Source organism: Mus caroli, chromosome 9 (assembly GCF_900094665.2).
Source record: "Mus caroli chromosome 9, CAROLI_EIJ_v1.1, whole genome shotgun sequence".
Classification (NCBI taxonomy): domain Eukaryota; kingdom Metazoa; phylum Chordata; class Mammalia; order Rodentia; family Muridae; genus Mus; species Mus caroli.
Window position 1 is genome coordinate 22744 of NC_034578.1, and position 25279 is coordinate 48022.

The following is a 25279-nucleotide window of genomic DNA, read 5'->3' on the forward strand; positions in this document are numbered from 1 at the left end:
GACCAAGAAGCAAGTTGGGGAGGAAAGGGTTTATTCAGCTTACACTTCCATACTGCTGTTCATCACCAAGGAAGTCAGGACTGGAACTCAAGCAGGTCATGAAGCAGGAGCTGATGCAGAGGCCATGGAGGGATATTCTTTACTGGCTTGCTTCCTCTGGCTTGCTCAGCCTTCTCTCTTATAGAACCAAGACTACCAGCCCAGAGATGGCACCACCCACAAGGGGCCTTTCCCCCTTGATCACTAATTGAGAAAATGCCTCATAGCTGGATCTCATGGATTTCCCCAATTGAAACTCCTTTCTCTGTGATAACTCCAGCCTGTGTCAAGTTGACACACAAACCCAGCCAGTACAGTGTTCTATTTTCTTTCTAGTGCTGTGACAAAGACCATGGCCAAAAGCTGTTGTGTCTGGCCAGTAGATCACAACCTGGGTTCTAGCCTGGAAAGGCATTTTGGAAACCTGGAAGAGAAGAGGGGTTGGGCTGCACGAGATAAGGAAGGAACCAAGACAAAAGTCTCTGCTCAAGGTTTAATTTTTCTATTCCGGCACTCAGTTATAAAGGAAGGGGGAGGGGCCCAATTCCCGCCAAATAATCTTGGGGTCCAGTAGCAGGGTGATCACTTGATGGCTTCGGAACAGCAAAGCAGCAGATTCCAGCAGTGGGCGTGACAGAATGATTGAGCAGGAAGCTCCACCCTTGAGCAAGCAGGTTTCAGGCTGGGGGAGGGGAGACTACAAAAAGCAACTAATAGGAGGAAAGGATTCATCTTCTTTACACTTCCAGGTCATAGTCCATCACTGAAGAAAGTCAGGGCAGGACCTTAAAGCAGAAAACATAGAGGGATGTTGCTTGTTTGCTTAATGGCTCACTTGCTCATACTTGTTGTATAATTTGAGACCACCTGGATAAAGAATGGTGACACTCAAAGTGGACTGTTTTTTCCTACATCAAATAACAGCCAATGTAGCTCTTCCCAACTCATGCCCACAGGGCAAAGTGATCTAGACAATCTCTCAATCAAGGCCTAAGATGACTCTAGGCTATATTAATTTGACAAAGGTGAATAGGATATACAATTAAGTCATTGACTTGGAGATAATACCAGTGTCTCATAATTGTTGCCCTTGATTTACACTTAGCATATAGTTTCAAATCCTCACATGCTTTGGCTCATTGTATTCTCACAGAAGTTGGAACATACAGTGTTATTAACCACATTACAGTTAAAAAACTGAATGCAGCAGATAATTTAAAGTGGCATGACTAAATAAATGGCAGAGTTATTTAGTCTGGAAAATCTTGATTTTGAACCTGTGCACTTAATGCCTCACTAATATTTCTGAAATCATCACAGATTCAGTGGCTGGGAACAGAATTTCAAATCTCTGTTACTGGGTACAGCATATTGTCAGAAAAGACTCTTTGTCTTTTTGGTTCATATCTTACCCTTAAAGGCAGCCAACTATATATTGAAGAGGAGTTGAAATAGGATTACTATTAGAGTGGTTATATGATTACTGATCTAAACTGTGACTCTTTCTGAAGCTAAATAAGGGACAATCGATAATCACCAGGGAAACTGATATAAATATATAAAATGATTGTTTTATGTGAACTACAACATATAGTTGGGATGACGTAGGTCATCCTCATAGGGTATGTTTCAGTCTCAAAGAAAGACACTGTGTCTGTGTCTGTCTGTCTGTCTGCCTGACTCTTTTTTTCTTTATCTGGTGAAATAATTGCATGTTCTATATACATTGCATGTTGATTTATGCATGTTACCACATATTATTGTTTTCACACACTAATATGCCTTTATTTTATGGTCAGTTTTGTGGATAATCTTTATTGATCTTGACAGTTGCCTTATACATGATGATGAAATTTAACCTAATCTCTTCAAAATGTTATTTCATATGAATAATTATTTTCAAACAAGATGTCTAATTTGGTAAGGATTATGAATCTATTAAAAACTTTTTGATTAATTGATTTTTCTTTCATGTATATGAAAGTTTTGTCTCTATGTAAGTACACCATATGCAAACAGTACCCACAGAGACCAGAAGAGTGCATCTCATCCACTGGAACTGGAGTTACAAAAGACTGTGACCTGTCATGTAGGTGCCAGAAACCCAAAGTGGGACCTCCACATGAGTAGTACTTTTGCTGAGCCATCTCTTCATTCTCAGACAATTTTTAAAAGTACAGATTCTATATGATAACTTTTTAGTTCTTGCAAGAATGACTATGAATATGAAAAGAACTGTTTTAAATTTGTAAGTAAATGAATTCGTTTTTCCTATATATTCAATAATTAACCCAAGTTCTTGAAGTCACATGTGGTAGGTATCCAGGAGATTATCCAGAAAACAAGCAAGCACATGGGCAGTCAAGAATACTTCAACTAGAGATATAGAGCTATGATAGCATTAAATCATGATCTGACAATATCTGGGGAGTCGTGGGAAGATGGATACATTAGATTTTGTGATTGTGGAAAGCGATGTTTGTTTGAGCTAGGATATGAATGACAAACAAAGGCCTTAGATGGGAATGAAAGCTGGAAGGAGGCTCTTATGACTGAAGCCCAACGAAGGAATGGAATAGGAGGGAAAATAATAGGAGGATGAAAGAGAGAGAGAAGGTAGGAAAGTCCAGGCAGAAGAGGAAGTGAATGCACAGTGAACGGCTAACTAATATGCAGGACACATCCCTAGACTCACTAGACAGCCAGATTTCAGCATGTCTGAACCTACACTGTCCTCACAGAGGACATTTCAATGTCTAGCAGGCCTTAGGCCTTACCTGTGGTTTTCTTTATACAGATGGAGCAGAGCAGGCCCTGTAGAATGAATGTGGATACAGTCTGCTCCTCACTATTAGACTGTCTACTCTACCTCAGCTATAACAATATCAGTCTGTCCTCTCATCACCATTGTATCTTTGAATGAGAAGATAAGAGAGAAAGAATCAAAATCTGGTTTTTAGTTTCTTGACTTTTTATTTCTTTTGACTCTTTTTGGTACAAGGACTCATGAGTATTGTTTCTCAACAACAACAAAAAAATGTATTTTCAAAGCTCTTCCTACGGAGAATCAAGGTTTTCGAAAACCATCAGAGTGGTTAGCCTTCAATATTTCATGGCAAGTCCTTTTGAGTGCCTTTGGTAATGAGTGGGCAGGTATATCAGCCCTTCCTATCAACTCTGAATTGGCTGGTTATCCTTGCTTCAGATGCACAAACTGGGGTGCTGCCTCCCAAACATAATGAATCAAATAAAGGGGTTGTAACCATTCAAGTTTGTCATCTTAAATCTGCGGAGTTGATATGGGCAAAAGGAGAGTGAAATGGTTTATTTCAATTTTCCTGTTTCTATCCTAGTGGGCCAATCAAATGAAGAACAGATGAGGCCTAGTCTTTTGATACAGAGACTTAATTATGCAAGATGCAATAAATACAACAGAGGTCACTGTCTTTTCTTTATGAGAGATAACCACACAACCAAGGCATCTTTCCTCTGGGTGATGAGGACTCTTCCTGAACCCAGGCTTGTGCAACACCAAGTCTTGACCTCCAAATAATTAAGAATATTTTTTTTTCTTAATGAGTGTTATGTCATCATGTAGTTGCAATGCCTGTGGAGACCAGAAGAGGGAGATCTCCTGGAAATGGAGCTAGAGATGGTTTTGATGATCCCTGTGAGTTCCTGGATGTGGCCTTAGGTCCTTTGCAAGAACAGTTAGCACCCTAAATCACTGACCCATTTCTCTCTAACCCAGTTTTAACTATATTTCAAGACACCCATCAATGAAAAATACTGAACTTTTTTTTTTAATTACTTATTTTACTATGAGTACATTGTCACTGTTTTCAGACACACCAGAAGAGGGCATCAGATCCCATTACAGATGGTTGTGAGCCACCATGTGGTTCCTGGGAATTGAACTCCGGACATCTGGAAGAGCAGTCAGTGCTCTTAACCACTGAGTCATCTCTGCAGCCCCTATACTGATTCTTAAGAGCAATTTTTGTACCCCCCGCCCCCCCTATTCTGACTTTCTGATCAGGTTCACTTCAGGTTGATGCACCATCACAGGAAGTCAGGCAAGAAGGGGGAAGTCTAGAAGTAACTTCTAGCTTAGTTGAGTGTTTTAAGAGTCCTATTGAGAAATGAGTTAATATATCGCAGGGCGCATAATAACGCATGTTTATATTAACTCAGCGCTTAGCGAACCTAGTACATCTGAAAGATCAACTCTCCAGCACGCTCCAGGTTTCCACTGAACCTTTCACAGGCCAAACATTCGGAACTGCGCCTGCTCTGTTGGCATAGTAACGCCCCCCCCCCCTTCTACTACTATTTTGAAATCCAGATTCGGTTTCTAAATTACGACAGTCGTAAACCGAGGTTTCCTGCCGGCGTCCTTGCTTTTCGACGGCGACAACTATGGAGGCGTTCAGTCTAAGATTTGAAAGTGCTAGCAGTATCGAAGAGGGAAAAGAACAGACCGGTATTGCCAGGGCCGAGTTGTTACGCCAGGTATCCCGGCTTTGGAGAATTTTCTTTCTTCCTTTTTAAAACTTGGGTTTTACTGAGGGCTTCTGCATGCTAGGTAATCGCTTTCCGAGAATATCTTTAGTTCTTGAAATACTTTCGTTTTATAAATCTTACGGTTTCGGAATGTTATTTATAAGTTGTAGGACTTGAGAATCCTGGAAGATAGTCCACTCACTTCTCTCCTTTCTCTGGTATCTCACCTTGTCTGATTTTGGTCTTTTCCCAATGCAGTTGTCTTCTAAATGCTCGGACCGGCTCCATTTGCTAGTTCTCTCCGCAGAGAGATTGATTGGTTTCCTTCCAGTTTCTTTAGCTTTTAAGCCACTTATTCTTGATATTTTCGCCGCCTGGATTGCTCAGTTTCTGTGTCCAGTGTCACATCCGAGGACTCTTCTTACCAATTAATTCGAAGCGTGAGTCATTGCCCCGGCTTATTGGAAGTAGGACACATTTGAATACGTTGGTGTTTCCTTCACGTGTTTCCTTGCAACTCCAGGCTTAGGCCAGCCTTTACTGGTTGAAACACTGTTTAGCATAAGAGACTCAGAATATGTGCTCCCCTACCCCAGGTTTGGGAAACAGAATTCTCATTAACATTGAAATGTATGGAGTTTATAAAAACGGAACAAGTCAATTATTGAACAGTTATTGACAGTTATTCCTGATTAATTGTGACAGTGAAAAAGATGAATTTGTAGTTGAACAACGGAATGTTCCGTGACGATGTTTTGGGTTCTTTTGTTGTATGATAAAAGAATTTTAAATAAGTTTAAATGCATATAAAGAGTAGAAAATAAATAGGAAGAATGAGTAATGCCTTCCTTCAGTCACATTTTAAGGGAATGGGTGGGCAGTTAGTCTTGGTCAGATAAAGCATCATGAATATTGGCTGATTTCAAAATAGATATAATGAATACTCATAATGACTGTCTGTCTGATATTTCAAACAGTTTTTGGAAGAAACTTTGTCAGCTGTGAAGAATTTTAGACAAATCTACATACAGTTTGATAAGGACCAAAGTCAGCTTAGGAATTTGACAGATGGATGAGAAAGCAGAAGAAACTTCTTGCATTGTATTACTATTGTTGACTGCTGACTAGATTAGCCATATGGTTCTTTCTTTTTAAGAGGATAACTTTTCTGAGTCAATTGTATTGGTACTGTCTATTTAGAAGTCATGGGAAAGGTCAGATTTATAACTTTTGGGAAAGTCTAAAAAACTAGCCCCAGTGCTTATGAAGGTTAAAGTGATTCCAAGTCCTATTTTTTTTTTTTTTTTTTTTGGTTTTTCGAGACAGGGTTTCTCTGTGTAGTCGTGGCTGTCCTGGAACTCACTCTGTAGCCCAGGCTGGCCTCGAACTCAGAAATCCGCCTGCCTCTGCCTCCCGAGTGCTGGGATTAAAGGCTTGCGCCACCACGCCCGGCTCTCCAAGTCCTATTTGAGACAGAGAGAAAAGAGGATATATGTTAGTCTTGTACTGGATACTGTCTGTGATTTGTACCCAAATTTAGTGAAGATTGGTAGTCCCAAAGGAAAGCTATTGATAACTTTCTTTTATTAATCATTTTGTTTATCTTTCAAATGTTATTCCCCTTCCCAGTCTCCTCTTCACAAATCCTTCCACCCTTCCTCCTCCCTTTTGCCTCTAAGAGGGTACTTCCCCTTCCACCACCCACTCCTGTCTCAGCCCTCTAGCATCCCCCTTCTCTAGGGTATCAAGCCTCCACAGGACCAAGCACCTCGCCTCACACTGATGCCAGATGAGGCAATAATCCTCTGCTACATATGTAGGGGGAGCCATGGACTCTTTGGTTGGTAGTTTAGTTCCTGGGAGCTCTGGTTAAATTGATACTGTTATTCTTTCTATGGGGTTGCAATCCCCTTCAGCTCCTTTACCCCTAACTCTTCCATTAGGATCCCCAGGCTCAGCTCAATGGTTAGCTGTGAGTATCTGCATTTGTCTTAGTCAGGTGCTGGCAGAGCCACTCAGAGCTATACCAGGCTCTTGTCTGCAAACACATCTTGGCTTCAGCAATAGTAAGGGGGGTGGGGGAAGTGTTGGTATCTGTGAATGGAATGGATCCCACAGTGGGGAGGTCTCTGGATGGCCTTTTCTTCAGCCTCTGCTCCATTTTTGTCCTGGCATTTCCTTTAGATAGGGACAATCATGAGTTAAAAATTTTTAGATGGGGTGGGGGTTGGCCCATGGTGGGGGCCATGTCTATCTAGTGGAGATGACTACTGTTGGGTATTTTGGCAAATGTCATCCCCATTGGGTCCTGGGAGTCTCTCGAATTCCTGGTGTTGGGGACTTTCTAGTGCTTCCCCAAGTTCCCCACCCCCACTGGTACTTATTTCTATTCCTTCTCCTGGGCCTATGGACTTCTCTCCTATCTCCTGTCTCTTCCAATACCTGGTACTGCCTCCGCTGCCCCCTCCTTTCCTTCCCTGCCCCTTTCCCACCCAGAACCCTCCCTCCCTCTGCCTCCTGTGATTATTTTGTTCCCCCTTCTAAGTGGGTTTGATGCATACACACTATGCCTTTCCTTCTTGTTAAGCTTAATATGGTCTGTGGGTTGTATCATGGGTATTCTGAGTATTTGGGTTAGTATCCAGTTATCAATGAGTACATACCATGTATGTTCTTTTGGGTCTGGTTACCTCACTCAGGATTATATTTTCTAGTTCTATCCATTTGCCTACAAAGTTCATAGTTGTCATTTTAATAGTTGGGCAGTATTCCATTGTGTTATGTACCACATTTTCTGTATCTGTTCTTCCATTGAGGGACATCTGGGTTGTTTCCAGCTTCTGGCTATTATAAATAAGGCTGCTGTGAACATAGTGGAACATATGTCCTTGTTATATTGTTGGAGCATCTTTTGGGTATATGCCCAGGATTGGTGTAGCTGGGTCTTCAGGTAGAGCTATTTCCAATTTTCTGAGGAACCATCAGATTAATTTCTAAAGTGGTACCAGCTTGCAATCTCACCAGCAATGGAGGAGTGTTTGTTCCTCTTTCTTCACATCCTTGCCAGCATCTGCTGTCTCCTTCATTTTTGATCTTGGCCATGCTGATTTGTGTCAGGTGGAATCTCAGGGTCATTTTGATTTTCATTTTCCTGATGACTAAGGAAGTTGAACATTCCTTTAGGTACTTCTCAGCCATTTCTTTAATTGAAAAATATGTTTAGCTTTTTACCCCATTTTTAAATTGGGTTACTTGGATTTCTGGAGTCTAACTTCTAGAGTTCTTTGGATATTTTGGATATTAACCCCCTGTCGAATGTTGGGTTGGTTGGTAAAGATCTTTTCCTAATTTGTAGGTTGCCATTTTGTCCTATTGACAGTATCCTTTTCCTTAAAGAAGCTCTTCAGTTTCATGAGTTCCCATTTGTCAATTGTTGATCTCAGAACCTGAGCCATTCGTGTTTTGGTTAGGAAAACTTCCCCTGATGTGTTGATGTGTTCAAGGCTCTTTACCACATTCTTTTCTATTAGACTCAGCATATCTCATTTTATTTGGAGGTCCTTGATCCATTTGGAATTGAGCTTTGTACAAGGAGATAAAAATAGATCAATTTGCATTCTTGTACATGCACACTGCCAGTTAGACCAGCACCATTTGTTGAAAATGCTGTCCTTTTTCCACTTTAATGGTTTTAGCTTCTTTGTCAAAGATCAAGTGACCATAGGTGTGTGGGTTTATTTCTGGGTCTTCAATTCTATTCCATCAATCTACTTGCCTGTCTCTATACCAATACCATGCATTTTTTTAAATCAGTATTGCTCAGTAGTACAACTTGAGGTTAGGGGTGGTGATATCCTTAGAAATTCTTTTATTGTTGAATTCTTTTAATGTTTTCGCTATCTGGGATTTTTTATTTTCCCATATGAAATTGAGAATTACTCTTTTCATATCTTTGAAGAATTGTGTTGGAATTTTGATAGGGAATGCATTAAATCTATAGATTGCTTTTGGTGAGATGCCCATTTTTTTTTTTACTATGTTAATCCTACTGATCCATGGGCATGGGAGATCTTTCTTCTGAGGTCTTTGATTTCTTTCTTTAGACACTTGAAGTTCTTGTCATACAGATCTTTCACTTGCTTGGTTTGAGTTACTCGAATATAGTTTATATTATTTGTGACTATTGTGAAGGGTGTTGTTTCCTTAATTTCTTTCTCAGCCCATTTATTCATTGTGTAGAGAAAGGCTACTGATTTGTTTGAGTTAATTTTATATCCAGCCACTTTGCTGAATTTGTTTATCAGGTTTATCTGTAGAATTTTTGGGGTCCCTTATGTGTATTATTGTATCATCTGCAAATAGTGAAACTTTGATTTCTTCCTTTCTGATTTGTATCCTTTTGACCTCCTTTTGTTGTCTAATTGTTCTAGTTAGAACTTCAAGTACTATGTTGCATAAATAGGGAGAGAATGGGCAGCCATGTCTTGTCCCTAGTTTTAATGGGATTGCTTCAAATTTCTCTCCATTTAATTTGATATTGACTGTTAGTTTGTTATATATTGCTTTAGTTATGTTTAGGTATGTGTCTTGAATTCCTGTTCTTCCAAAGACTTTTAACATGAAGTGGTGCTTTATTTTGTCAAATGTTTTCTAAGTATCTAATGAGGTGATCATGTGATTTCTGTTTTCCTTTGAGTTTGTTTCTATTAGTAGATTATGTTCATAGATTTTCTTATATTGAATCATCCCCTCATCTCTAGGATGAAGTCTACTTGATTGTGGTGAGTGATCATTTTGATGTGTTCTTGGATTTTGTTTGCAATAATTTTATTGAGTATTTTTGCCTCAATATTTATAAGCGAAATTGATCTGAAGTTCTCTTTGTTGGATCTTTGTGTGGCGTAGGTATCAGAGTAACTGCAGCTTCATAGAGTGAATCAGGTAGTAGTCTTTCTGTTTCTATTTTGTGGAAGACTGAGAAGTGTTGCTATTAGGTCTTCTTGAAGGTCTGTTTAGATTGTTTATCTGGTCCTGACTTAACTTTGGTACTTGGTATCTGTCTAGAAAATCATCCATTTCATTTAGATTTTCTAGTTTTGTTGAGAGTAGGCTTTTGTAGACTCTGATGATTTTATTTGAATTTCTTCAGTTTTTGTTGTTATGTCTCCCTTTTCATTTCTGATTTTGTTAATTGGGACACTGACTTTCTGCCCTTTAATTATTTACTTTGTTTTTTTTTCAAATCGTTTCTACAGTAGTAGAAACAAACTTTTTGGTAACAATAGACCATTCACTGACTTAGGAATCTTTATATGAAAGTGCTACCAGTTTTTGTTTTTATAGTTGAAAAGCAGTTGTATCAATTGTCAGTTTGTCTTTTTGCATTTTTTTGTTGTAGGCCAAACATAATTTTGAAAAAGAACAAAGGGGTGAAGAACGTAGGCGATTTCGAGATGAGGACACATGGATGCCTCCTGATGTGCATGAGCGAATTGATCAGTTCTCACAGGTGAATATTAAAAGGCGTGCTGAAATGTAAAGGTAGGGTTTATTCTGTTGATTTTGGTAGTTTGAGGAAGGGTATCTATGTAGCCCTAGCTGGTCTTGCACTTGTTATGTAGAGGAGACAGTCTGCAAACACACAAAGATCTGCCTGCCTCTCTACCTTCCAAGTGCTGGGATTAAAGGCATGGCTTATGTCTTAAAAAACAAAACAAAACAAAATACTATTCAAGTAATATTTGGAACAATTTTTTTCTTTAGTTTTCGTGTGTGTGTGTGTGTGTGTGTGTGTGTGTGTGTGTGTNAGAGAGAGAGAGAGAGAGAGAGAGAGAGAGAGAGAGAGAGAGAGAGTGTGTGTGAGTGCGCGCACGCATACACGTCTGTCTGTCTGTCTGTCTGTGTGACTGTCTGTGTGATGTTGTATATGTTAAGGCCAGATGACAGGTTGCCTGAGTTCTTTTCTACCTTGTGCATTCTGGGGATTGAACTCAAATTGTTAGTAACATCTTTACTATAAGATAGTTGGCATTATTGAGGTTTATCTCTTCTATCAACAAAATGTCTATCTTGACCAGAGAGGTTCACCATGATATGAAAAGCTTTTGTTATTTGTGTTGGCTTGTAGATTTACTTATAAATCTGTGGTCTATTTTTCGTACACTTCTAGATCTGAAAGGACAATGTTTTACAATTTATATCTTTTTTCCCCATCAAGCCTTCTTTTCTATTTTTATAATTTTTGAGCAGCTTGCCTTCTGGCATATGCCTCACACTGGTAAGGTTTTTTTGTTTTTGTTTTGTTTTGTTTTTTTAATTAACAAATGTTAATTTACATTTATAGAGTACACTATATTTTGGTCTGTGTACACTTACAAAGATTTAGTTGAGGTTATGTGCCCATCATCTACTCATTATTTTTTGTTGATATTAAATTGAGAATATTAAAACTCTGTTACTTAGGAATTTCTAAATGCTTAATATGTATTAATAACTGGTTTTATGTATATAACTATTTATTTGATAATATTGGACGTATACAAATAATCTAATTAAAACTTTCCTCATATATTTTCCTCGTAAAAAATCTGAGCTACTTCATTGATTAGTAGTGCTTATTTTATAGAAAGTATATTAAGGTTTCTTGGAGAATTTTATATTTTTCTAAGTATATGTAGAGTCATAATTTTCATTTTTTTTCTGTGGAAGATGTAAAGTCTCTTGGAACATAGATTTTTCTTCCTATTCAAACTATCTTCCTGTTAAAATTAGGTAAGGTTAAATTCCCTTTATACTTGTTGAAAATTATTAGGAACATTCTGAGAAGAAAAAGAAGAAAAAGGACAAGCATTCAAAAAAAGTGAAGAAAGAGAAGAAAAAGAAGAGGAAGAAACAGAAATGTCAGAAACAGAGTGAGTCGACTGACAGCTCCGCAGTAAGTGGGCACCAGGATGGGACTCTGAGGCTGGGGACCATGACTTCAGGGGCAAGTGTGTAAGAATTGATGGGGCAAAAGAACTTAAAGGATTACTACTTATAGAAAGATGTCGGGGCTGGTGAGATGGCTCAGCAGTTAAGAGCACTGACTGCTCTTCCAGAGGTCCCGAGTTCAAATCCCAGCAACCACATGGTGGCTCACAACCACTCATAATGAGATCTGAAGACAGCTACAGTGTACTTACATATAATAAATAAATAAAATAAAATAAGAAGATTATCCAATGTTTAAAAAAAAAAAAAAAAGAAAGATGTCAACAAGACACACACTTGGAATTCCATGGGGAATAGTGGCTATGTAGATAGTTGGTTCCAGAAAATTGGATATCATTTAGTCATCATTGTTGGTGGAGATGTGATGATTACAAAATTCTCAGGGAAACTGAAAGGTGAATGCCTGCACTGAAAAACTGCATGGGAAGGAGAAGAAACTATTTGTAATCAAGTGGCTGAAAAATTATAAGGAACTATATTACAAAAATAAGGAAAAAGAGTTTTAAAACACTGGGGTCTTTTTCTTTTGTATTTCTGTTTTCTTCATAGAAATTAATATCTAAGTTTTCAAAGTAGAATTTGTTTATTTGTTTATCTTTTGGGCCAAAAAGAAGACAGTTTTGAGTATCAGTTCTAGTCTGTGGGGACTCAAAATAAATATCTTTTATACTTATTTTCAAGAAGAAAGGGGTTATGTGTAGACAGTGGTGACCTAGAAATGTTTACGGTTGATTGCTTCTCCAAACAAAACTGGGTACTTACAGGAGGAAGGAAGCAAGGTTCTGAAGCCAAGCAAGATAGGTTGCTCTGTAGCACTCCAAATGTGTGCTGGATAGAGACTGGGAAAGGGAAAGGAGCAGGAAAGATGGGGCTCCTAGAGCATTATTTGGTTATTCAGTTGTAAAGGTGACAATTAGATCTGATTTAAGACTCCTGGAGGAGGAGGAGGAGGAGGAGGAGGAAGAAGAGGAGGAGGAGGAGGAGAAAGAGAAAATAATAACAACAAAAACCATTCTTTTAGTTTTATTTATTTTTGCTTTGTTGTTTTCAAATTCTATTTTTTTTTTCTCATTAGAAACGTGGACACTGACAATGTCTCTTCAGTTCTCCTTAGTTTTACATCAGCCCCTTTGATTTGACTTGTAATTCCTGCAGAGTAACTTAATTTGAAATGAAATTTGGTCAATATGTACCTCGGAACGAGTTTGTTATAGCTAGGACTGGAGATGGGGGCTTGGGGTTCAGGTGGGCTCCCAGGGCAGTGATGTGGTGCTTGGTACATCGTATATTTGATTAGTGTTTTGGAATTAAATATCAGCTTGACTGGATGGGTAAGATGATCCTCTGATTTCTGATTTGATGATGCCAGGTAACTCAGTTTAGAAATTCAGCAGAAGAAACATGCTCTGTGGAAGATGATAGGATTATGTGTTCTTGAATTTAGCATAATATTCAAGATGGTGATTCAGTCACTGAAGCTTTCGTTGGACCAGGAAAAAAAAAAAAACGTACTCAAAACCATAACGGTGAATATAATGGTCCCAAAGGAGGATGTAGCAAATAAAACATGCAATAATGAGAAGAGTTTCCTCTGCATGAGTGTTTTAAAATGGAGCAAAGACGGCAGAGTACATGAAGGAAATGCAGAATAAACATCGAGAGTTAGAATGGAGGATATTTTGAAAACCTTGAACATGAGTCATCAACAGAAGTGAGGTTCTGGAGACAAAAACTGAGGTTGATGAATTTTGAAGAATTGTTGCTAGATTAGTGTGTATGATAATTAAAAGTTTAGATAAGTGTTTGGGCTATTACTTTTCTAGTAATATTGTCTTAGAAAAAGGAGTAGGTAGATGAATTGCTACTATAGGGATACATAAGGCCAGGAACTGCTGCCCCCCCCCCGCCCCCCGCCTCAAAAAAAAAGAAAGGGTTTGGATATGAAATCCTTCAGCATATGAATCTCTAGACCTCAAGGGCCCTTTCTTTGAAGCAAATCAGAAGGAGTGAGATCAGATGCTTATAGGATGCTCCTTCAGCAGGAGGAGTTGATAGGAGGTTAGACCAAGCACAACTATAAATTTTGCCAGGAAGTGTGTGTGGGGGGAATAAGTAGGAAGCCAAAGTTACCTTACATTTATTAAGGTAAGAGAAGAGAGAATTTGTTTAGAGTATACGAAATGTTAACTCCTATGAAACTCCAGGAGGGTGCGAAGAGAAATAACGGAAGGTACAATTATGGTTTGTATATACTCGCCACTATTAGAAGGTGTGACCCTGTTGGAATAGGTGTGTCACAGTGGGTGTGGGCTTTAAGAACCTCATCCTAGCTGCCTGGAAATGAGTATTCTGCTAGCATCCTTCAGATGAAGATGTAGAACTCTCAGCTCCTCCTGTACTATGCTTGCCTGGATACTACCATGTTGACACCTTGATGAGAATGGACTGAACCTCTGAACCTGTAAGCCAGCTCCAAATAAATGTTGTCCTTATAAAAGTTTGTCATGAAATCTGTTCACAGCAGTAAAACCCTAATACAGAAATTGGTACTAGGGACTGGGGTATTCCTGTGATAGACCTGACCATACTTTTGTTTGGAAGAATGTGCATTTTAGGACTATGGATTTGGAAAGCAGTGGAATGCTTTAAATGGGGCTTAATGGACTATATTAGTAGGAATATGGAAGACTTTGTTGTTGAGAGTAACTTGAACTGTGCAGACCTGGTCCAAGACGTTTCAGGGGAGAAGAATTTCAGTATGTGGCATAGAGACTGTTTTTGTGATATTTTGATGAAGAATGTGGCTGCTTTTTGCCCTTGTCTGAAGAGTCTACTTGAAGCTAAGGTAAAGAGGTTTATATTAATTGCATTGTCAAAGGAAGTCTCAGAAATACCAGCAGACTTTGTTCTCTGGTTGAGTCTCATGAAGAGAGCATTTTGAACAAGCATAGTACGCTTAGGGAGGAAAAATATAAAATACATAGTTTGAGTATTAAATGAAGTTGAATCCTAAGTTCTAGGAGAAAGCAGATTAATGGAATGGAACTTTGGAGCAAAATCCTACCCAACTAAATTTAGATCCAGGCATGATGATACATACCTACAATCCCAGGAGACAGTTTTGCAGATCTCCCAGTTCAAGTTCACTCTACAGTGCAAGATCCAGGACAGCCAAGCTTAGGCAGTGAAGCAGTTGGAAAACAGGAAGCTAATGATAATATAGAACAAGGGGGCCATTTTCCAGCTCCTGCAAGCAACAGAACATGGCAACTTTGGCCATGTTGCTCTGGCTTTAGAGTGGATAATAGACAGGACTACTGGGCCAATTGATGCTGGTTACCTGGAGCTAAGAAATTAGCAGTGATTAAGAAGAGACCAGCAAGCCGGGCAGTGGTGGCGCATGCCTTTAATCCCAGCACTTGGGAGGCAGAGGCAGGCAAATTTCTGAGTTCAAGGCTAGCCTGGTGTACAGAGTTAGTTCCAGGACAGCCAGGGCTACACAGAGAAACTCTGTCTCGAAAAACAACAACAGCAACAACAACAAAGAAGAGACCAGCATCACTGAGTTGAAATCTGGGAAGTATATTTTCTGAGAGCACAAAGAAACTGTGTTGCAGAGATAGCTGAGGTTGTACCTTGTGCTGTAGCTGTACTTGGTAATCTGTAAGAGTTACCCAAGCGGTACTGGTTTTGAAGGCATGAAGGGGTCATGAAGATCAGCTGAGACTTGGTACTATGAGAGGCCATGGAAGACCATTGGTGAAGGTGCAGCCCCAGTTGTAGTTGGCAGCTAAGGAATGAAGGGGCCATGCAAAGAAATTGAGGCTAGGGACCTTGAAGAGAGCCTATGAGAAACTATTGGTGAAACCTAGTTGCAGCAGAAGACCCCAGTGTATTGGAGATGCCAGTACTATGGGATGATCACCAAGAACAGCAGTGGTAGTGGAGTGGATCAACGTGAGCTTAAGAGTGCTACAGAAGGCAGAGCTGGAGAAGTGATGCCAGCCCTTTGGAGGAGCCCAGAAGATCATATGTGGATCCCAGACATTGGAACAAGAAGCTGTAACACAAGTTGACTTAGAGACCCCAAGATGTTCAAGATGCCAGAGGTATAAGATACCTACTGAGGAAAGCTGTTTACAGGGAGTGGAACCAACTTGGGAGAAATAAGTTTGTTGCAGTCAACAAAGATGTAAAAAGGAATTATAGATCTGAAGTCCTCTTTGACATTAGCCGTGGAGATGCATAGTTTGGAGTTTATCCGGTTGTTTTCTTGTCTTGCTTTGGAGATTATCGTTAAGCAAGATTATCATTGGATGAATGTTAGAAGAGACTTTGAACTTTGGAATTTTAACATTGTTGAGACTGCTATAAGACTACGGGGACTTTGGAAGTTGGACTAAATGCATTTTGCATTATGCTATGTTTAGGTATGGCTCCCATAGACTCATGTGTTTGAACAAGCCTATGGGGGCCAGGAGGTATAATGTTATGGTTTGTATATGCGTGGCCCAAAGGACTGGCACTCTTAGGTGTGGCCCTGTTAGAATAGGTGTGTCACAGTGGGTGTGAGCTTTAAGACCGTCATCCTAGCTGCCTACAAGTGAGTATTCTGCTAGCAGCCTTCAGATGAAGATGTTGAACTCTCAGTTACTCCTGTACCATGCTTGCCCGGATGCTGCCATATTCATGCCTTGATGATAATGAACTGAATTTCTGAACTTGTAAGCCAGCACCAAATAAATGTTGCCCTTATAAGAATTGCCTTCGGGCCAGGAAAAGTGGCTCAGGCTCATCGGTTAAGAACACTGACTGCTCTTCCAGAGGTCCTGAGTTCAATTCCCAGCAACCACATGGTGGCTCATAACCATCTGTAATGGGATCTGATGCCCTCATCTGGTGCGTATGAAGAGATCAATGTCTCATATACATAAAATAAATGAATAAATCTTAAAAAAAAAAAAAAAAAAAAGAATTGCCTTGGTCATGATGTCTGTTCACCTCAGTAAAACCCTAACTAAGACAGGTACAAAGTAGGCAAAAGTAACTGTAGCTTCTACAGTAATAGAACTTACTACCTAAACCAACTAAGGATCAGTAATGTTAATTCTGGTTTCATTAGCGGCATGAAGTTGCCGGTGGTTTTTGCATTTGTCTGGGTTGGAATGTTAGTGATGGGGTGCCAAGTGACTCAGACTAATGAATTCAAGTGATTGGTCAGCATATGGTAAGACAGAAAACAACAACAACAACAACAACAACAAAAAAACCTCACTGTAGAACTCCTATGACAAGAACTCCTAGAACTTCAACTTCTTTATTATTTTACTTTATTTTAGCAAATTGGTAGTCTTCTAAAGAATGTACTTATAGTTTCAGTCTATAAATTCCCATTTTAGTGCATGACATCAAGAATTTTGATAAAGCACTAAACTGCCTTGATAATATAAACTTGAGTTAAGCTAGAAATACATATATAATGATTATTTGTAAAAAAAAAAGTATGTGAGTATAAATAAGTTTTGTTGTTTAAATCCAAATTAAGGCATGAATGAATGAATGAGTAGCATCTATATTGCCTTGGGAAACAGTTGTCAGTTGATATGGCAGAACATATATATGTTTTACATGTTGATTTTATCACTTGACACACATACTTCTATCTTAAAAGAGTAAAGAAGTAGCTCGGGAGTGACAAACATTCCCTGCTCTTTCAGAGGACTGGGGCCCACTTGTTCTTAGCTCACAAATTGGATTGCTCACAGCAGCTAACCATAGCTCCAGCTCCAGGACATCTAAACAATGTATTCTACACACACACACACACACACACACACCACACCACACCATATACACACCACACACACACACATCACACCACGCCATATACACACCACACACACACACAAACTCAAGTAAATCTTAAAAAAATATTTAGAAAGAAATGGGGAATTTCATTGAATAGTAGAACATACAACAAGTCTGAGAGCCTGAGTCTCTACCACTTGCACCCATGTAAACAGCTGGGCCTGGATGCACAAACCTATAACCCAAGAACAATGTGAAAGCAGAGGTTTTCTGTAGCTTGCTGGCTGTCAAGCCCAAGTTTAATTAGAGACTCTTACAAGGGAATAAAGTGAGGAATAGTAGAGCAGAGTGACTGAATGTCTTCTACTGGCCTCTAAATACATGATTATGGGCATGTGTATTCTCACACACATACACATTCACCATTCACAAGCACCACACACATAACATGTACATATACATGTGCAATATTTTTTTTCTCACTGGGTTTTGTTTTGTGTTTGCTCATATGATCTCATTAGCCTCCAAGTTTCCCAACTGTATACTAGAAAGTATTTTGTAGGTCTTTTGCATAAGTATGCAAATTTGTGAAGGTCACATATATGCTAAATGTTGTTAGAGCTCTGAAGACGAGTGGGTTGAGGCTGCTCCCTCCCAGATACCTGACAAAGAAAAGACCTGGAAAGTGAAAGACAAAAGGACAGAAAAAGAATGTGACAGCCACGATATTCAGGTGAGCACCAACCTGAGACAAATGGCAGCTTCTAAGAACAGATGAATGTTAAACTGATGACTGCAACTTCTTCAAGAGAAGTCTTACACTTTAGCAGTAGTTTATGAATCCTTTCCGCAGATATGCTAATTGCTGATGTTCAGACTGGCCTTCTCCTGCTACGGAAGATGGATCTCATTTTTGCTGCAGCCGTTCAGAATTCTCCCAGCTATGGTTGCTGGCATTTTCCTCTATTGAGGGGTTTACCTAACACTATTCTGAACCTCCTATGTGTGTCTAGTTCAGTTCTTTTCTTTCCCTTCCCCTTATGTAATAATTTGCTTATCAGTGCTTGCAATTGAATAGTAAGTACATTTTGAGTTCTGGTTCATATACTTAAGAAAGAATATAATTTACCCACTTAGCCACAGATGAAGGGAGAGAGGTGAATGTTAGATTGTGTGCACTAGAATCTATGTTGGCTGCTTTTTATACTTGTTTTGTTTACTCCTTAAAACAAGCTTGGAAGGTGAGTACTTTTTCACACTTTTGTAAGGGAGAGACTAAGGTGCAGCAAAAATGAGAAACTTGTTGTGAGTGGCTAGCCATGTAGTATTTACTCCTGACTGGTTGGTATATGCAGTCTCTAATCTTATAAAACTCTTAAGTGATGATTGCACTGGCTTCTTTCTTTTCAACAGCGTGATGAGTGGATGACTGTTGATTTTATGTCCATTAAAACTGTGTCCTCATCATCACTCAAAGCTGAAAAGGAAACTCTAAGACAAATAGAGCGGGAGAAAACCCAAGTGTTAGAGCAGGTAAGAAAATAGTTTCATTGTTTTACTTTTTGAATTTACCTTAAATAAACTAATAAGTTGTCTTATGTATTTTATTTATGTAAATGCATTATTTGTAATGCCAGTTTATTTGTAAAACAGTATTTTTAGTGGTGTTTGACAACAATCAGAACTAAGAACTGTGAAACAATTTTTTTAAATTTATTTTTTTTTTAAGATTTATTTATTTATTATATGTAAGTACACTGTAGCTGACTTCAGACTCACCAGGAGAGGGCATCAGATCTCATTACAGATGGTTGTGAGCCACCATGTGGTTGCTGGGATTTGAACTCAGGACCTCCGGAAGAGCAGTCAGTGCTCTTAACCTCTGAGCCATCTCTCCAGCCCGAAACATATTTTTAAAAGTAAATTTTTTGTGGGAAACTGTTTAATAGTATACTAGGGGTTATAAAGAAAATGTGGTACATTTACACAATGGAGTACTACTCAACTATTAAAAACAGTGAATTTATGAAATTCTTAGGCAAGTGGATGGATCTGGAGGATATCATCCTGAGCGAGGTAACCCAATCACAAAAGAACACATATGATATGCACTCACTGATAAGTGAATATTAGCCCAAGAAACTTAGAATACCCAAGATATAATTTGCAAAACACACGAAACTCAAGAAGATGGAAGACCAAAGTGTGGATACTTTGTTTCTTCTTAGAATGAGGAACAAAATACCCATGGAGGGAGTTACAGAGACAAAGTTTGGAGCTGAGACAGAAGGAAGGACTATCCAGAGACTGCCCCATCCAGGGATCCATCCCATATACAACCACCAAACCCAGACACTATTGCATATGCCATCAAGATTTTGCTCACAGGACCCTGATATAGCTATCTCTTGTGAGGCTATGCCAGTGCCTGGCAAATACAGAAGTGGATGCTCACAGTCATCTATTGGATGGAACACAGGGTTCCCAATGAAGGAGCTAGAGAAAGTATCCAACAAGCTAAAGGGGTCTGCAACCCTATAGGAGGAGGAACAATATGAACTAACCAGTACCCCCCAGAGTTTGTGTCTCTAGTTGCATATGTAGCAGAGGATAGCCTAGTTGGCCATTAATGGTAGAAGAGGCCCTTGGTCTTGTCAAGATTATATGCCCCAGTACAGGGGAATGCCAGGGCCAGGAAGCAGGAGTGGGTGGGTTGAGGAGCAGGGCGGAGAGGGGGTATAGGGGACTTATGGAGAGGAAACTAGGAAAGGGGATAGCATTTGAAATGTAAATGAAGAAAATATGTAATAAAAACAATTAACATAAAAAAATAGTATACTAGGGGTTAAGAGACTGTTCAGCAGTCAAGAATACTGTTGTTGCCAGAGGACCCAAATTGAGCTTTCAGCACTAGGCAAGTGGCAGCTGGCAGCCATCTATAACTTCAGTTCCAAGGGATTTGATGCCTTCCTTTGGCCACTGTGGGGACTACATACATGTGGCACTCAAATAGGCATGCGGGCAGATGATACTTATAAAATATAAATAAAATAAAAATAAGTATGTAATTTGTATAAAAGTATATACTGGATTCAGGCTGTAGAGATGGCTCAGTGGTTCAGATTACCCAGATTCAACTCAGTATGTGTGGTTTATGGCTACCTGTTACTCAACTTCAGGAGAGCCAATACTCCTGGTTTGGGCAGGCACCTGCACACATATTCACATATTCATACCTGGGCACAGGCATATAAAATATACTTTAATAAGACGTATAATAGATGTGTAAATTGAGGTCAATGTAGTTGAACAATTGTGTGCTATGTGACTGTCACGTATTGAACAATCAACTGAGCATTCTGTGTGTTTACAAAGTAGTTATCATAAGAGTGCTTTCAAGACATAGAGCTCTATAGGAAATATGAAATAAGTGTGTTGATGTTATTGTTTCTCTATAATGGCAAGAAAACAGTGGAAAATCCTTAGACAAAAACAGGTTGAATTTAAATCAAAGATGTGAAAACAGGGACCCACAAAGTATAGAAGTACTGTAGCTTGTGGCTTTTTAGATTGTCTTTATAATATACCTCAAAGTAATATAGAGTAGCAAGTGGAAAATATGGCCAAGTGATTTTGAGGATTATGTGATCAGTATTGTTCGTTATCTCTTTTTTTTCCCCTCCCAATCTAATTGTAAATGTAAATATGGTAATTATCTTAGTTTGTAATAAAGCTGCTGGCCATATAGAGCATCAGAGGACATGAGTTTGAGAATGTCTTGTCTAGGTTTTGTAAAATACTCTCCTGATTTAGACTTTTATTTAGTAATTAGTAATTACTTATTATTTAGTAATAATTTACTGCAACTTACATAGCATGGCTTAAGAAAGAATTGTAACTGCTTTATCTAAGCTTGTATATCCAACAGCCACTTCAAATTTAGTAATTATTTTTATGCTGGGTTGACTTTTACACTCTAACCTTTTAAAATGTTTTGTTATAGTCCAAACTGCTCGAAAGAGAATTGAATCCATACTGGAAGGACGGGGGGACAGGTCTCCCATCAAAAACCTGTATACTCCCAGTTACTAAAGGTATCTCTCTATTTTTTTGTGGACTCGTAGGCATTTCTGAATTTCTAGTAATGAACCAGATAAATAAGATTAAAATATGTTATATACATCACTGAAAATGTCATAATAAAACCCATTAATTTGTACAGTTAATATACAGTAATAAAATCATACAATTCTTGTATTTCAGAGTTCCTAATAGAATGACTTGAATTTATATATAACAAGCTACTTATAAAACATATGCAATCTTTGAATTCTTTTTTTATTAGATATTTTCTTTATTTACGTTTAAATGTTATCCCCTGTACTGGCTAGTTTTGTGTCAACTTGACACAGGCTGGAGTTATCACAGAGAAAGGAGCTTCAGTTGGGGAAATGCCTCCACGAGATCCAGCTGTAAGGCATTTTCTCAATTAGTAATCAAGGGAGGAGGTCCTCTTGTGGGTCCTGCCACCTCTGGGCTGGTAGTCTTGGGTTTATAAGAGAGCAGGCTGAGCAAGCCAGGGGAAGCAAGCCAGTAAAAAACATTCCTCCATGGCCTTTGCATCAGCTCCTGCTCCCTGACCTGCTTGAGTTCCAGTTTTGACTTCCTTTGGTGATGAACAGCAGTATGGAAGTGTAANCTGAATAAACCCTTTCCTCCCCAACTTGATCTTGGTCATGATATTTGTGCAGGAATAGAAACCTTGACTAAGACAAATTGGTACCAGCATAGTGGGGTATTCCTGTGACANCCTGACCATGTTTTGGGGAGGACTCTGGAAGGACTTTGGAACTTTGGGCCATAAGATCCATTTGGTGTTTAGAGCTCTGTCAAATGTTGTGGAGGAGCTTAGAAGATAATGTTGAGAACAGTGCAGAAAATAGAGGCCTGGCTTATGAAATTTCAGAGGGAAGATTAAAGACTCTTTTCAGAGCCATTGTTACTTTGTGAAGATCCTGTGCTTCTGGTTAGCTGGGGCTGAAGAATCAGCTGTGATTAACAAGATACCAGAACTACTAAAGTGAAACCTTTTTATTTCTGGGGCTATTGATGCTGGTTAGCTGGAGCTAAGAAATTAGGGGTGATTAAGAAGAGACCAGCATCATTGAGGTGACATCTTCTGGGAAGTGTTTTCTGAGAGCACAGAGGCAAGTCAGCTACTGCTTTCTGACCTGCTTGAGTTCCAGTCCTGACTTCCTTTGGTGATGAACAGCAGTATGGAAGTGTAAGCTGACTAAACCCTTTCCTCCCCAACTTGCTTCTTGGTCATGATGTTTGTGCAGGAATAGAAACCCTGATTAAGACATCCCCCTTTCTTGTTTCCCCTGTGAAAATCCCCTATCCCATCCCTCCTCGCCCTGCTAACCAACCCAGCCACTCCCACTTCTCTGTCCTGGTATTCCCCTACACTGGGGCGTCCAGCCCTCACAGGACCAAGGGCTGCTCCTCCCATTGACGTCCAACAAGGCCATCCTCTGCTACATATGCAGCTGGAGCCATGGGTCCCTCCATGTGTTTACTTTGATTGGTGATTTAGTCCCTGGGAGCTCTGGGAGTACTAGTTGGTTCATATTGTTGTTCCTTTATGGGGCTGCAAACCCCTTCAACTCCTTCAGTCCTTTCTCTAGCTCCTCCATTCCGGGGTGGGGACCTTGTGCTCAGTCTAATGGTTGGCCGAGAGCATCCATCTTTGTGTTTGTCAGGCACTGGCAGACTCTCTCAGGAGACAGCTGTATCACTGTATCCTGTCAGCAAGCACTTGTTTGTATCCACAATAGGTTCTGGGTTTGGTAGCTGTATATGGGGTGGGTCCCAGGTGTGGCAGTCTCTAGATGGTCCTCCCTTCAGTCTCTGCTCCACACTTGGTTTCTGTATCTCCTGCCATGGGTATGTTGTTTCCTCTTCGAAGAAGGTGTGAAGTATCCACACTTTGGCCTTCCTTCTTTTTAAGATTCATGGGGTCTGTGAATTGTGTCTTGAGTATTCTGAGCTTCTAGGCTAATATCCACTTATCAGTGAGTGTATTTCCATGAGGGTATACTTTTGTGATTGGGTTGCCTCACTGTCTTAGTCAGGGTTTCTATTCCTGCACAAACATGACCATGATCAAGTTGGGGAGGAAAGGGTTTATTCGGCTTACACTTCCATACTGCTGTTCATCACCAAAGGAAGTCAAAACTGGAACTCAAGCAGGTCAGGGAGCAGGAGCTGATGCAGAGGCCATGGAGGAATGTTTTTTACTGGCTTGCTTCCCCTGGCTTGCTCAGCCTGCTCTCTTATAAACCCAAGACTACCAGCCCAGAGGTGGCAGGACCCACAAGGGGACCTCCTCCCTTGATTACTAATTGAGAAAATGCCTTACAGCTGGATCTCGTGGAGGCATTTCCCCAACTGAAGCTCCTTTCTCTGTGATAACTCCAGCCTGTGTCAAGTTGACACAAAACTAGCCAGTACACCTCACTCAGGATGTATTTTCTAGTTCTATCCATTTGCCTAAGAATTTCATGAATTCATTGTTTTAAATAGCTGAGTAGTACTCCATTGTGTAAATGTACCACATTTTCTGTATCCATTCATCTGTTGAATGACATCTGGATTCCTTCCAGGTTTTGGCTATTATTAATAAGGCTGCTATGAATATTGTGGAACATGTGTACTTGTTATACATTGGAGCATTTTTTGGGTATATGCCCAGGAGTGGTATAGCTGGGTCCTCAGGTAGTACTGTGTCCAATTTTTTGAGGAACCACCAAACAGATATCCAGAGTGGTTGTACAAGCTTGCAATCCCACCAGCAATGAAGTAGTGTCCCTCTTTCTCCACATCCTCGCCTGCATCTGCTGTCAGCTGAGTTTTTGGTCTTAGCCATTCTGACTGGTGTGAGGTAGAGATGTTGGAGTTCTTCAAAAGACCCTTACTCCCAGAGAGACCTCCATCACTGTAAAATGCATGAGGATTTTTATTATTCCAATGTGTTGGGGACTCCCCTCTCAGCACTCAGGCTAGAGGAGAGACCCAGAACAAAGAAAGAACACATTTTCTGTATCTTTGTAAGGGGCAGATTTGAGCAACAGGGTTTTCATTGGTGTAGCAAGTAACCCTTTCAAGGCATTGGTTGGTTTGTATAGTGACTAAGTAACCCTCTGGCCTAGTGACTCACTTTGCTTGCCCCCATGATGGGTTATTATGATTTGGTCAGCAAAGTAATAGTACATTTTGAACTTAGGGGTCAGCTATTAATGTCACAGCTATCAATATCAGGGGGATTCTCGCAACAAGGTCAGGGTGGTTTGTGGTCTTTGTCAGAATTCATTGTGAGGTGGTGGGCAGGAGAATTGCTAATCTTGTTATGGTTAATTCTCTGAGAACAGCTAATATTGTTTTGGCAGGTCAGCCATTTTGATCCCTAAAACCATGTTTTGACATTTGTTTAGTCATCCAGCTTCCTCATCTGGCTCTGCACTTGGCCTGCTAGGACAGTTTGGAAAGTCCTTTTCAAAGGGGGAAGGGACTACAGGGTGGTCTTCAGTTCATTTTGGATATTACAGTTTCATTTTCATTACATTTGAAAACGTCTTAATTTCATTATTTTTTCTTTGACCAAGTTATCATTGTTCAGCTTCTATGTGTATGTGGGCTTCTGTTGTTTTTGTTGTTATTGAAGACCAGCCTTAGTCCATGGTGATCTGATAGAATGCATGGGATGCTTTCAATCTTCTTGTATATGCTGAGGCCTGTTTTGTGACCAGCTATATGGTCAGTTTTGGAGAAGGTACCATGAGGTGCTGAGAAGAAAGTATATTCTTTTGCTTTAAGATGAAATGTTCTATAGATATCTGTTAGATCCATTTGTTTCATAACTTCTGTTTAGATCTTTCCA

At 39.7% G+C, this 25279-nt stretch overlaps 1 protein-coding gene across 1 annotated transcript in view; it reads left to right on the forward strand.

The window, feature by feature from the left end:
- The first annotated feature begins 4414 nt into the window (after window positions 1-4414).
- Cwf19l2 (CWF19 like cell cycle control factor 2) overlaps window positions 4415-25279 on the forward strand; it is a 73723-nt gene continuing 52858 nt past the window's right edge. Inside the window, exons 1-6 of the mRNA XM_021171789.2 lie at window positions 4415-4551; window positions 9941-10051; window positions 11354-11476; window positions 17960-18073; window positions 18754-18873; window positions 21344-21434. Of these exons, the coding sequence (XP_021027448.1) occupies window positions 4459-4551; window positions 9941-10051; window positions 11354-11476; window positions 17960-18073; window positions 18754-18873; window positions 21344-21434 (652 nt within the window). The 5' untranslated portion in view covers window positions 4415-4458. The remainder of the gene's footprint in view (window positions 4552-9940; window positions 10052-11353; window positions 11477-17959; window positions 18074-18753; window positions 18874-21343; window positions 21435-25279) is intronic.